A 13378-nucleotide genomic window follows, 5' to 3' on the forward strand; every position below is an offset into this window, starting at 1 on the left:
GGGTCTCCCCATCCCTAGCCCCTCCCCGCCCGGTTTCCCCCTCCCCTCTCCTGGCTCTCCCCACCCCCGACCCCCACCCCCAGCCAGGTCCCCACCATGCCCTCTGCCGGTTCCCCCTCCCGTCTCCTCCGGCCTCCCCCACACCCGGGTCTCCGTCCCTCCTCTCGCCTCCCCGCGCCGTCCTTCCCCATTCCGCGTCCCCCCGCCGCCCGGGCCCTTCCGAGCCCTCCCGAGACCGACTCCGCCCCTCCCCGAGCCTCGGCCAATGTGGAGCTGGCGCCGCTCCGAGGGCGGAGCCGTCTCGCTCCCGCCTCCTAGGCCTCAGCCAATGGGCAGCTGCGGCCGCGCTGCGGGCGGAACCGTCGCGCCCCGCCTCTCTGGAGCCGCGGCCAGTGGGGAGCCGGGCCGGGCCGGGGGGCGGGGCGGGGCGGGCCGGGGGGCGGGGCGGGGCGGGGCGGCGGGGCGCCGCGGGCCCGGCGCGCGCGGGGTCTGGCGCAGAGCGCTGGGACTGCGCGGCGCTCGGGCTGCGGCGGCTCCGCGGGGCTCGTTGCGCGGATCCGGGCGAGGCCCGCGGGCTCCCGGGCGGCGACGAGCATGGCGGTGGAGGAGGAGGGGCTGCGGGTCTTCCAGAGCGTGAAGATCAAGATCGGTGAGCGCCGCGCGCCCCCTCCCCGGCGGCGGGCCGGGCAGCGCGGACGCGGTGCGGGCGGTGCGGGCGGCGCGGGCCGGGCAGCGCGGACGCGGTGCGGGCGGTGCGGGCGGTGCGGGCCGGGCAGCGCGGACGCGGGGGCGGGAGCCTGCGGCGTGCGTGTCCGCGGGCGGCCGGGCGGACCGCGGGGTCCGCGTCTCCGCTCCGCGGCTGCCCCCGGACCCTTCCCTCCACGCGTGCCCCGGGGGCGTGGGCCCGGCTCCGGCTGCGGGCTGTGCGGGGCGCGCGGCCGTGGGGGCGGCTGTGCGCCTTCGCGGCTGTGCGTGCGCGGCCCGCGGCGGGTGTGCGCTGCGCGCCCGGCCCCAGCTCCTCGCGCGGGGAGGCGGGGAGCGCCGCCGGCCCCCTCCGCGGAGAACCGGCCGGAGGGGCTCAGGGCCACCGGCGCCCGCCGTGCAGGCCGCGTCGCCGTCCGGGCCTGGGGAGGGCGTGAAATGCGGATTCCGGGGCGGGCCGGAGGCTCCGTGCGCACTGGCCGGGGCTGTCCGGAGAGGCCCGCTTCTGCCCGCCGCCGTTTTGTCTCCGGAGGGCGGTGGGCAAGTGCTTTGCCTCCTAAAAACAAGATCCTTGTCCGGAGTGACTGTCACACAGCGACGCCGTGAATGTCCCGGGGAGAGAACAGCCTTCCGCGGACCCGCAGTGTTGCCCGTCCTCGGGGTCCTCTCGCGTCCGCGGTCCCTGCTCTCCCCACGTGGAAAGGGGCCGCTGGGAACAGGGCCAGGCCCCCGGGGAGTGTCCGTTGTTGATGACATTTGATGCTGCCGGAGGAATTCCAGCCGCCCCAATCCTCGTGTCGTTTCCTGTCCGCTTTATTTTGGTTTATGGATCATCGCTCAGACACTGTGGATACTTGGCAGAGAAGCCCCGGGGATTGGATGTAGCAGATCTTCGGGCTCGAGTCTGCCTGCAGCCGATTTCTCTTGTTTACTTGGGTGAAGTCTGCTGTCCCTTCCATCCTGAGAGATTCCACTGGTGCGAGCCGCTGAAGCGGAGGCAGGGACACTGCCCCGGCCCAGAGCCCTCCCGCAGCGCCCGGGTGTCTGAGGGACATCACCCCAGAGGGTCCCAGATGCTTCCTGGATCAAGGGAGCAGGAGGGGGACCTTGGGGTGGGGGCCTGGTTGTGGAGGAGTGTGCCAGGCTTTCTGCATACAGCAGACGGGAGTGGGTCTGAGGACCTTGTGGATCAGGCCAGGCACTGCCATTCTGACACTCAATTCCAGGAGAGTTCTGGAACAGTGGTGTTGATTTCTTTCCAGAATGGTACAGTACACGAAGCAGGGGAGTGAGGAGACCCCCGGAGATGTGGGAGAGCAGCCCCACTGGCCTTGTCTGTGGGTGGGTTCTGGATCTGAAAGAGAGGGGCCTCGTGTGGAAGGAAGAGGGTTTGGAGACATCGCTTGGTTAGGCTTTCTGTGTTTTGTGTTCCACTTTCAACGAGGGAGAGAACCACCCAGCAGTAGTGGAGTAGTGGAGTGGTGGAGTAGTGCAGCAGCGATGGAAACATCTGCCATCTCTAACCCCAAGGGGAAAAGGTGCTGTTGGGAGCTTTGGAGCCCCTTCCCCAGGTCTGAGGGCTGTAGCAGTGAGGACAGCACCAGCGTCCAACTCCCTGGGTGTTGTTCCATCTCCAAGAAGCTCTTGTCTCTCTCTCCTCTGAGGGTCCTCATCACAGTGCACAATGCTGGGCTGTAAGAGGGAGATACAGTGTCTCCCCTTTTTATCGGGGGGCGGTCAGAGAGCAAGGGGCTACACACAGCACGGCAGGGCATCCTTCTGTGTTTGGGTGGTCTCGGCTGGGCTTCTGAGTTTGAGGCTGGGCTGCAGCCCCGAGGGTGAACTGGGTGCACTGGGTTGGGGTTTAGTCTCATCTGACTCCAGGGAGAGCCTGTTAGTAGAATGGGATCAGGATGGTTCTGGGCATGGAAGGTGGTGTGCTGAACTCTTGATTTCTCTCCTTGGTTGTCTCTTGTGGCCAGTGTTGCCTCTGACTTGCCTGAATGCCCTGGTCTTAAAGGCACAAGATGACGAGAAACGCCAGAGTTGATCTGGGAGAGGAGCAGACACGCATGAGTCATACACACACATGGTCACATGCACACTGGCCTCTCCTCGTTCGGGGACACACTGGCCAGGCCGTCCATTCATCTCTGAACCTTGTCTCCGGGCTAGCTGGCCACATGCCCGTGTGTCTTGGCTGGCTGGCTGACCCAGAGCAAGTGGCCTCCCCGTCCATAGCCTCATTTTTCCATTTGCAAAATGCAGGCAGTAATTGTCTGCTGCATCCGGTGGGGGCGTACAAGACGGGATTGTTCTGGCTTGCATTAATACACACCCCTCGCTGTCAGAACACAGAGAAAGAAAAATTCTCCCTGCAGTTAGACCAGTAAGCAATGTCACCACTCCTGTTGCTCAGAAAAAAGGCAGCACATTTTTGGGGGGATGAAGAGTGTTTTAGGTGTCGGGGCCTTGGCCTTTAATTCTGAAATAGTTTTGGATTGTGTGGTGGTCCTTGTCTCGTGGACAGGCGGAGGCCGGGGACGACGGGAAGAATCTGTTCCTTGTTCTCCCCTTTCTCTGCCCTTCCTTCCACCTTTCGCAGAAGCCAAATCAGACTGAGGCATTTTTATTGTAACCGTTTTGAGTCCTTGTCTTGAAGAAGCTCTTGCTTTCTCCACTGAAATCTTGCAGGTGTCTTGGGTAGTTCTTCCGCACACTTAAAAATCTGAAACATTGTCTACCTTTGGGAACAGTTGCTACTGTTTTTGTACTAGTATCTCTTGTGGGCTAAGGCCAAATGCACTTCCTCTGAGGTGGTAACTTTGAGGAAGTTGCTTCTCTGACTTTCCATGAGTCAGGGCCTTGGTGCCGGAGGGGAAGCAGCTTGACGACTATGGGTAGGGAGTGTGCGGAGTGTGCCGGGGACCACAGCCAGAGCTCTTCTGGGTTATTTTAGACACGACGCAGTGTGGTATAGCCTTGCTTCCCAGGGGTATGTTCTTTTCCCTTAATAGTTACCTCTGGTTTTTAAAAGTATCATCTTATCCTTATAAAGCGTTCAATTAAGAGCAATATACAGAGGTTTTTCTCTCAAGCTAAAAAGTAAAAATAAAAATAAAAATAAAAATAAATCCTACCCTTGAACTCAAGAGTGAGAAAAGCCCTCCTGCCCTGTTAATGGTTGTCATCATCAGGCTTGAGGCCCAGTTTGGATCTGCTTGGTGTGTTGGCGTGTATGTGCCGTATGAGGCCACTCTGCCTGATTCCTTGCCACAGGACGCCCTCTCTTCCCTGTTTCTCCCCTCCATCTCTATGGAGCCTCTCAGGCTCCGCTGGGCTCAGAGCATGCTCTCTGTGTTCCTGCTCTGTAAGATTACAACTTGTCCGGCCGAGAAGATCGATGGCACATCAGAACTGACAGCTCCTCCCGTTCAGGAAAACATGGCCCTGCAGGGTGTCGGTGCTGTGGGCCCAGGCGAGCCTGCCCCAGCCTTGTGCCTTCCCTCCAGCCAGGCACAAACACGATCCCACCAGAACAGGAGGTCCCTCGGCAGGGAACTGAGGGAGGTGAGAGCAGGAAATGGTGGCTGAGGGTCTCTGGCCGGCACCTCCCTTGGCCGGAGGGCTGCTTTGGAGGGGTGTGGTGGAGATGGCCCAGACCACAGGGGTTCTGTTAAAAGTGGGATCTTTAACCAGATTTCCTACATGGGAAGCAGTACTGTGCTCCTCACAGGGTCCTGTAAGGGTCAGATGAGGTGGCGGCCCGCTTGCTAAGTTAGAATAGTTATTGTTGGTAGTAGGGTCTTCACGGAGCTAAGAAAATGTGGTTTTCCCGATTAGAGAAAACATTTTGTGAATATAAGGCAGTGACATCAGAGATGTTGACTTTTTCATTGTGTGTGTGTTTGACAGTGGGAGAAGGGGCAGGCCACACACGGCTCTTGGCATCAGGGATTCTGTATTCTCTTGAGCACTCTGATGCTAAAATTAACCTGGATATTCTATTAACCGAGCTCAGCTAGCTGCCTGTGCTATTTTTAACCCCCAAGGACTAGTGTGCAGATCTGGGGTATGTCTGGGGAGCAGCCGGGCTCAGGGGCCAAGAGTGATTTTAGTTCGTGTCTCCGGGTTTTATGTGGGAAGGGCTGGGCTTGCTGTGCCCGTGTGTGGTGTGGGCAGAGTTGCAGACTCTCGGGATCTGGTTTGCAGGCGTTCTGTCATTTTTGTGCTCATTCTCACAAGTCTGTGACGTTGAAGTTGAGGAAGGGAGACCCACATGACTTCGTTTCCCTGCCCAGAGTCACTGAGCCTGTACGGGCGGAGCTGGGGTTTACGCTGATGCAGTTGGTCTTGCTCTCGCCATTTATCCTGGTCTGGCTTTCTGTGTGACCCTGGATTTGAATGGTGGGGTACAGTGAAGGGCTAGGAAAGACAGAAGTGGGGATTTCTGGGGCCAGGAGGTAACGGGACCACTGTCTCTTGGGGGTGGAGGCCCAGGGCGCTGCCCTTGCTGTCCTGAGCCTTGTAGTCACTGCCTGGGGCTTCCGGGGTGGATGTCGGAGAGGCGAGGAATGGTGGAGATGGGGTCTTGAACAGAAATCCAGGGATGGTTTGTTAAGCAGGGCCACTGGCAACACTTCCGCTTTGGGAAGAGGCGTCGGGCCGGTGAGCAGGGCGTGGTCCCTGGGTGGACTCCCGTGGCCGGGGTGTAGCATTTGGAAGGAGCGTTCAGATTTGCTTCTCTGAAACTAGCGAGGCCTCCGAGCATAGGGGCAGTCACACCTCCCTGCAGGCATCGGGGAGTCAGAGCATCGGCTTGTCATGTTTTCGTCACGTTTGGAGAGGAGACGGGTGTATTCGCTGGAAGCAAACAGCAGCAGTAGCTGCGAACACCTGAGAGTTGAGGTTTGCAAGTTGCCCTTGAAAGTGAGGCTGCAGGCGCACCGCCCCCTTCCTAGTGGCCCTGGAGGTGGATTCCTGCTGTCGGAGGCACAGGCAGGCCCTGGGAGGGACAGGAGCCCCCGGGAGCCTGCGAGGAGAGGCGGGTGTGACTGACAGCACCCGGGGGCCCGGACCTAAGACTCTTTCTCACTAATTCCACAACTTGAAGCAAATCTTCTAAACCCTGTCTGCCTCAGTTTCTTTGTCCAAGTGGAGAGTAAGGCCTTTGGGGGGCGTTAGTAAGCCCGTGTGAGCAAGGGCACTTGCCCGCTGCATTTCTCTAGGCAGGAAGGGGTGACTTCCAGGCCAGTCTGTGGCTGTTCTGTTAGTCGTGGGACAAAGTGGCATTCTCACTGTCGCTGGGCGCAGCAGTTAAGAGAGAGCCGGACTTCGGGTGGGTGTTTGCACGCGGGTGAGGTCAGGAAAGGCGTTGGGAGAAAGTGGCTGTGAGCCGGCCTTGAGTTTTTGAGAAGCGGGGAGCCAGCTGTGGTGCAGATCTGCACAGATGCCACCGGGGGGAACTGTGGCGGCCGGCGCGACTGGCGTGGCCGGCGCTGTGTGTGGCTGGTCCTCCGGTCTCCGGGTGAGCCTTGTGGGGACTCGGTGTCCTGCCTCGCAGTGGTGGCTGCTCCTGCGAGGTCTGAGGCTCGAGAACAGAGGGGGACCGCGATGCTTGAGCAGGGGTCTTCACTGGTGGTCTGGCCTTCCGCACCCTGATGGTGGAGAGGGGGTCCGTGTCTGCGTGGGGTGGGTGGGGGTGTACACCACGACGGGCCGATGTGCACTAACCAGCGGGTAGTCGTGTGTAGGAATGATCTGGCACACGAAGTGATCTGCTAGCAAATGGACACTGGTGAAGAGTGGACAAAGTCAATGCCGACTGAAAGGGGGATTGTACCGTGGGGCTTCCCGAGGGTGGGAGTCCGTGCAGCGTCAGAGGGAAGAGTTAGAGCCAGGCCGGGCTGGGGGACACGCAGGAAGCTCCGAGGGGTAGGCCTAGAAAGAAAAACAAAACGCAGAAAAATCTACCTACGGTCACCCCTTGAAGAATAGTCAACCGGAGACGCACACGCGCGGCTGTGGACACAGGCGCACACGGCCTGTCAGCCGGACCCGCCGTGGCGGGGAGCGTGGAAGAGGAGGCCGGCGAAGCGGAGGGGAGCCGTTGCGGAAGCTCGAGGGCGTTACCGTGAGGCACACGTAGAATTACCTACACGGACGGGCAGATGAAGAGTTTAAAAATCACAGCTTTAAAAATGAAAGAATAACGTTTTGGAGAGGAAAGGCCCAGAAAGGTAAAATAATTGGCCTCGATTGCCGACAGGTGTGGGAGAGCCGGGAGCGGGGCCGCCGTCGGCATCTGGAAACGGCGAACCGAGCGCAGGAGCGACGGGCGCGCTGAGGGGGGCGCCGGACTGTGAGCGTCGTCCGGTCAGCTCCGACGTGAGGACGGACGGACGCGGACGGAAGGGAGTTTCAAGGGACGTCCTCCACGACAGGTGGCCCGGCCCTGTTCCCCAAGCGTGAGGCGGCGTTCGGAACGAACGGTTAAGGCGTTCAGACTCCCGCATAGTCCGGGTCCCCTTACCACCCTTAGAAATCAGGAGAGGAGTGTCCCCGATTCCCGGCTGCCCGGCCTGCTCTGCGGCCTCACGCAAGGGTCGTCAGGTCAACCCTCGGGCCCACCTGGGCCTCAGCGTCTGGAAAGCTTTTGGTTGGAGCGTGTTTTGTCTTTGCTGGAAGTGGTGGTCATCGAGCTGACTGTGGGATCAGAGACAGTGATTCCTTGTTTGACGAGGTGCGTTTCTGCTCAGGGCTGGACTCCCCGGGGCTGTAGGTCTGTCCGTTCTGAAATTTAGCATTGCTGGCTTCAGTTTTCTTTTTTTTAGAAAGAGAAAGAGCACATGAGTGTGCGCACCAGCACTTGTGGGCGGGAGGGGCAGAGCGAGAGACAGGGGGAGAAGCAGACTCCATGCCCAGTGCGGAGCCTGACCCGGGATTTGATCTCACAACCCTGAGATCGTGACCGGAGCCGAAATCAAGAGTCAGATGCTTAACTGACTGAGACACCAAGGTGCCCCTGGTTTCAGTTTTCCAGTGAGCTTAACCCCTCTCTGGGGACTGCTGCATCCCGGTACAGCTGGTCAATTATTCAGCATGTCACATCTGAACCACATGTGGTGCATCTCACACACGAACCACACGGTACATCTCACATATGAGCCACACGTGGTGCATCTCACACATCTGAACCACCCGTGGTGCATCTCACACACGAGCCACACATGGTGCATCTCACACACAAGCCACATGTGGTGCATCTCTCATCTGAACCACATGGTGAGGGGCAGCACACTCCTCTGAAGGAGGCTGGAGGCTGTGCTCAAGTTACGCAGTAAAACAGAACTTTTTCTAGAAACAGAACAATACCCTTTGCTCCTTAGTCTGTCAAGGAATGACTCTCGTGGCTGTTTTTTCTTCTTCACATTGTTTCTGTTCCTGTTATCCAAAATATGAAGCGTTATTCTGTGTCGGCCCCCAGTTGCCAGTGGGATAAAACCCAAAGGTAAGCGAAGTGGCCAGATCTTTCTTAGAATCAGGGGTAACTCGGTCTGGAGACCGTGGCTGGCGCTGCTCTCCCCTCAGGCCGGCCAGCCCCCCTGTCCTCTGCAGCTGCAGTTGCCTCCGGGGCTCCCTTAGCGCCAGGAGCCCAACCCAGTCACCAGGCTTTTCTTGAGAACCATCTTCCCCCTTTCTCAGTCTCTAGGGTGGGCAGCCTCCTGGGATGGAGGTCTGGCCTCTGGAGTCTTCGGGACATTTAACAGAGTTGAGAGTGCTCATCATCTGTGTATTTCTTTCTGGAGCTTTGTTTCTGGGACTCCACGATTTTCTGAGTTACAGTGTGGGCCCAGTCAGGTGTGCCCTCCATGTGGGCCAGTTGTCTCGTGCGCTGGCTGGGTCAGGGCTGATTACTCCTTTCTCACCCTGTCCGTCCTAACAAAAGTGCACCCTGTGGGTGAGGACTGTGACGTGTGCCTTGAGATCTCTGTGGCTTTGTTGTGTGTTTCCTTTAGCCTGAGGAAAAAGATTCATTTTCCTTTTTTAGCTCTTATGGTTTCTGTTTTCAGTCCTGAATCCACTTCTGGGAGGTACAAGAGCAGAAGGTCTGTTTGATTTTGTCCGTTTTCACTCCACCAGGTTGGTCACTGGTTAGGGAGCTGCAAACACACTGTCCGATCTTCTAACGACTCTGTGCAGTGCACAGGATAGATACTCTAACCGGCTCCCACCTCGGGGGCTCGGAGAAGCTGGTGACTTTTCCAAAAGCACACTAGCGAGAGAGCCTGTGGCTGCCCAGTTGGCTCGTGATGGACTTGCCACGTCCAAGACCACTTTTGTGGTTCGGGTGGAACTACCTTCTTGGGTGTGTCACCAAATTACTTCCTCACACAGGAGACAGCTGCCCACCCACGCCTTCCTCCTTAGTGAACCCTTAAGCGAGCACCGAGGGGACTTACTCGGCGGAGTGAGCCCGTCGCATGAACGCGTGGCTAGCCGGGGTCTCAGAGCCTGCTGACCACTTCCCTGCTGAGTCGGGTCTTGCGCGGCCTGGAGCACCTGAGACCTGCTTCAGAGGAAGGTGCCCCCACGGGCAGCCCTGCTTCGCCCTGACTCCCGCCCTCAGGCTTCTGTCTGATCATCCCCTCCTCCTGGTCGGGTGCTCCCACTCTTCCCTCCCAGGTGCCGACTTACCTAGTGCGGGGAAAGCTCTCTGGGCGAGGCAGGCAGAGAAGGCGTGGCTTCGTGGCCGGTGGAAGAGGGGCCGCGTGGGGCCGTTAAACTCGGACGCTTCAGAGGGTAGGTCAGCGCCAGGACCCTAAGCGTCGGGGCACCTGCTTACTTTGGCCCAGCTAAACTGGGGCTTTCCAAGCCTGGGGTCAGACAGAGATCCAGGAATATGAGTTGGTTCTGGAAAACGCATCAGTGTAAAGACCCTAGGGGACTTGGCCAAGCCCTCTACTTGCTTTGAGGTCTGGGGTGCGTGCTGTGACCCGGCTGGTTTTCCCATGGTCTTTGGGGTGAGGGTCCCGCTGGGGAATTCCAGACCACGCGGGGCTGAGGCTGGCAAGCCCTGTTTACTCATGAGGCCCTGCCGGTCTGTCCTGGGGCTGACTGCCAGCCATAGTTGTTTTTTGTTTTGTTTTTTTTTAAGATTTTACTGATTTATTTGACAGAGAGAGAGAAAAAGCACAAGCAAGAGGAGTGGCAGGCAGAGGGAGAGGGAGAAGCAGGCTCCCCTCTGAAAGGGGGCCCCATGCGGGGCTCGATCCCAGGACCCTGGGCTCAGGACCTGAACCAAAGGCTGATGCTTCATGACTGAGCCACCCATGTGTCCCCCCACGAGTACTTTTTAACTTAGGAACAATAATTGGCTGTTTTATTACTTTACAGGGGTGAGTTTCAAGGGCAGTTAACTCTGCCTGTATGATGTTTACATGGGAGATCCTTAGCACTAACACGCAGTATGTCCAGGAGTTGGTCAGACTTACACAGGTGTTCTGGAACTTCCCTCACGGCTACATCCCATGGGGAGGAGGGTTTAACTGAGGGAGGCAGTCATCCATCTGTACTTAGCTATGAGGCCGCCTCTTGTTGGAACATGGTTTTGTGTGTGCACACACAAGTGCACAGAACACACACACGTATGCACACATGTATACACATGGGCACACCATACATACATGCACATACATACACATGGGCACACTGCATACGCATACATGAACAGAGCACACACAGGTGCACACATGTGTACATGGCACACTATACACACATGCACAGAATACACACACAGGTGACACATGTGTACACGTGGGCACACTATACTCACATACATGCACAGAACACAGGTGCACACGTGTGCATACATGGACACACTCTATACACATGCATACACACAGAACACACTCAGAGGTGCACACACAGATGCACCGATGTACACAGATGGCACACCACACACACACACACATATACACATGGGCACATACCACTCACACACACACGGGACCCTGTGGCCTGTCTCGGGGTAGAGGTGCCCGACGCCGTGTGCCTGGTGTGGAGGGAGGCTGGGGGCATAAGGGAGGCTCACAGCCCTTGCGATGGCTCCGTCCCCTGCTGAGATCTGTGGCACCGGGGCCTGGCCACACAGGGCGTGGTGGGCTGCGTTTAAGAGGAGCTCCTGTCTCTCGAGCAGCCCCGTCTTTTTTCTTCTGTTTGACATGGTAGAGGCCACAGATGCCCTGCAGCAAGTCCCATGGCCCCGTGAGCTGCTCCCAGGGGACCATGGGTGAGTTCTGGGGGCACCCGGGGTCTCTGTGTTTGGACCCCTACCTTTCCACTTTCTATGACTTGAGAGTTTTTCTGCAGTTGCTTTTGAGTCTTTAATTTTTTGTATTTGAATCAGAAGGCTCTCGCTTCTCGGGCCCACAAGCTGGGCCTGTTTATCAGCTGGCTGCCCTCGGGCCTCCCCGTCTGATGGGCTCCGGGGACTCTGGCTGGGCAGAGCCACTCGGGAGGGAACAGCGGAATGAGCAGGACGGATGTCACTCTGGGAGACAGAAGGGGGCCGCTGCTGGCGTTGGTACTGGGGCTGCAGACGGTGAGCTGCGCCCCACGGGGCGTCTGGTGGCACCGAGGAGAAGGCGGTCCTTGGGCAGTTCTGTAGGTTTGGATGAGAAGTTCCTTCCGTGTGTCCACCTGGGGCAGGTGCACGCACGGGCTCTTGTGCCCCCCCGGGTTTGTGGGGGCGAACCTGGAGCCAGGCTGCTGGGAGAGCCTCCCCTCGCCCCGGCCAGTGCACACACGTCTGGAAGAGGCGAAGCCTTGCCAGGGTGACGATTTCGCGTTTCCCTCCGAGCTGGGTCTGCTGCGGACTGTGACTCCTTGAGCGGTCGCGGGAGGGGATGGTCAGGAGACCTTGCTTGGCTTCCCGAGCCCCCAGCTGGCTCCGTCCATCTGGGATCTGCAGCATTCCTTTCTCTCTTCATCACTTCCTGCTCGGCACAGCTTGCGACACGTATTTGGAGAAAGAGTTTCTCAGCATTTGGACCCGAGAGTGTGTTTCTGCGCGTCCTGACTGGAAATAAAGGGTCACGTGGAAAGAAAAAAACACTTGTTGTTATGTTTTTGCTCAGTATCTTGATTTTCTTTTTGTTATTGTTTCATAAAGTGTTTTCCAGTGATTCCCTTCAGGGAACCCCTTTCCTGTCCTCCTGGACCGGCAGAGCCTTGAGTCACAGGAGCGGAGGGGCTGGTCAGGAGGAAGCCGGGGGGGCAGGCACAGTGGTCCCGGGAGCTGGACGCTTCCTGCCCGTTCACCCGGCCATCGTTCACTCCAATTAGGAGCACTTAAATTCGGCGTCTCTCCTTTTGGGACGTGCCGCTGCCGCGCTCGTTCCCCAGCCTGCGTCGGCTTCCCCGTGGGCACCCGCAGGAGGACCACGGGTGCTGCGACCCGAGGGGCGCCGGCGTAAGCACGAGGTGCCTGTTGGCCTTCAGCCGCGGGGTTTCCGCAGCTCGGCCTCGCTCTGGGAGCTGGCGCGGAATTCCCTCTTGCCGTGGCCTCAAAGCGGTGATGGCATCTTCAGATAAAGTAGTTCAGGAGTCCTTGGGAAGTCTCCTGTGCCCCGGTGTGGGCGCTGCCGCGGGGCGTGGCAGTGCGTGCCAAGTCTCCGTGTCGGGCGGGGGCAGGCCACGAGGGGTGGCGTCCACAAGTGGGTGTGAGACCGAAGGCTTTTCGGGTCACCACGGGCGATGGAGGAACTTTGACTTGGTGTGTTGATCACAAATGCTAGTTGGGAAAAAGCTAGTTTTCAGAAGATTTTCTCCTGCTGTACAGCGCTCGCGGGTGGCTTGGGTGGCGATTCTGAGTCACACGGGTCAGCGGTTGAGCCAAGTCAGCACACGGGGTCTGGTGTTTCTGATGGCTTCTCGCCCACCGGATGCCACCATCAGATGCTTCGTATGGGGCTGTGGGGCCGGTACTCAGGGTCTGTCTCGGCACATGGAGAAAACACGGGCCTCGCTTTCTGGGTTTGTACGGCCTGAAGGGTAAGACATAGTGCCGTAGTGATACCGGGACCGTTTCGGTTTTGGGGAGGCGCGATTTCCTTTGTGCCGAGGAGACCAGGACGGGTCTGAGCAGCTCCTCCTGCCCTCTGGGGAGTGGACGCCCTCGTGGGACGCCCAAACCAGTGGAGGTCGGTTGTAACTGTGCACAGCGGTCCCCGTGTATGAGACGAGCACTTACTTTCATCTTTAAAAATAAATTAAAAATCAACTCCATGTTTTACCTATTCTGAGATCTTATCTGTTCGAAAGTGCAATTTCCCCCACAGTTACCAGCTCTGGAGATTTGCTTCCCCTTCCTCGGCAGCAGGTGACAGCGGTCTATCTCACATCAGCAGCTTCTCAGGCTCCTGGAGATGGCGAGGGTCTCTCGGGGACACTGGGAGCAGGGAGGGCGAGGGACCGGGTCAGAGATTGACTGGGAGGCCGGACCGGACACTGTTTTGTACGTTCATATTTACGTACGTGCTTTCGGACTTGCAGACCATCTTTGGCTACAGTAGGGCCTGCAGGACCGGGGAGGGTGGCACGGCACAGCTGAGACCCACGGGCGACAGGCGGTGCCCAGACACGGATTTTGGTCCCCTGCGCCTTTTTCCTCTCC

General features: G+C 58.6%; 1 protein-coding gene across 2 annotated transcripts in view; it reads left to right on the plus strand.

The window, feature by feature from the left end:
- Window positions 1-484: 484 nt before the first annotated feature.
- Window positions 485-13378, plus strand: part of RASA3 (RAS p21 protein activator 3) — a 115014-nt gene continuing 102120 nt past the window's right edge. The window contains exon 1 of one of the 2 annotated variants that reach the window (XM_080799025.1): window positions 485-649. In XM_080799025.1, the coding sequence (XP_080655151.1) occupies window positions 595-649 (55 nt within the window). In that variant the 5' untranslated portion in view covers window positions 485-594. The remainder of the gene's footprint in view (window positions 650-13378) is intronic. The other variant, XM_080799024.1, reaches the window with a different exon arrangement.

This window comes from Martes martes (assembly GCF_963455335.1).
Source record: "Martes martes genome assembly, chromosome: 3".
Classification (NCBI taxonomy): Eukaryota; Metazoa; Chordata; class Mammalia; order Carnivora; family Mustelidae; genus Martes; species Martes martes.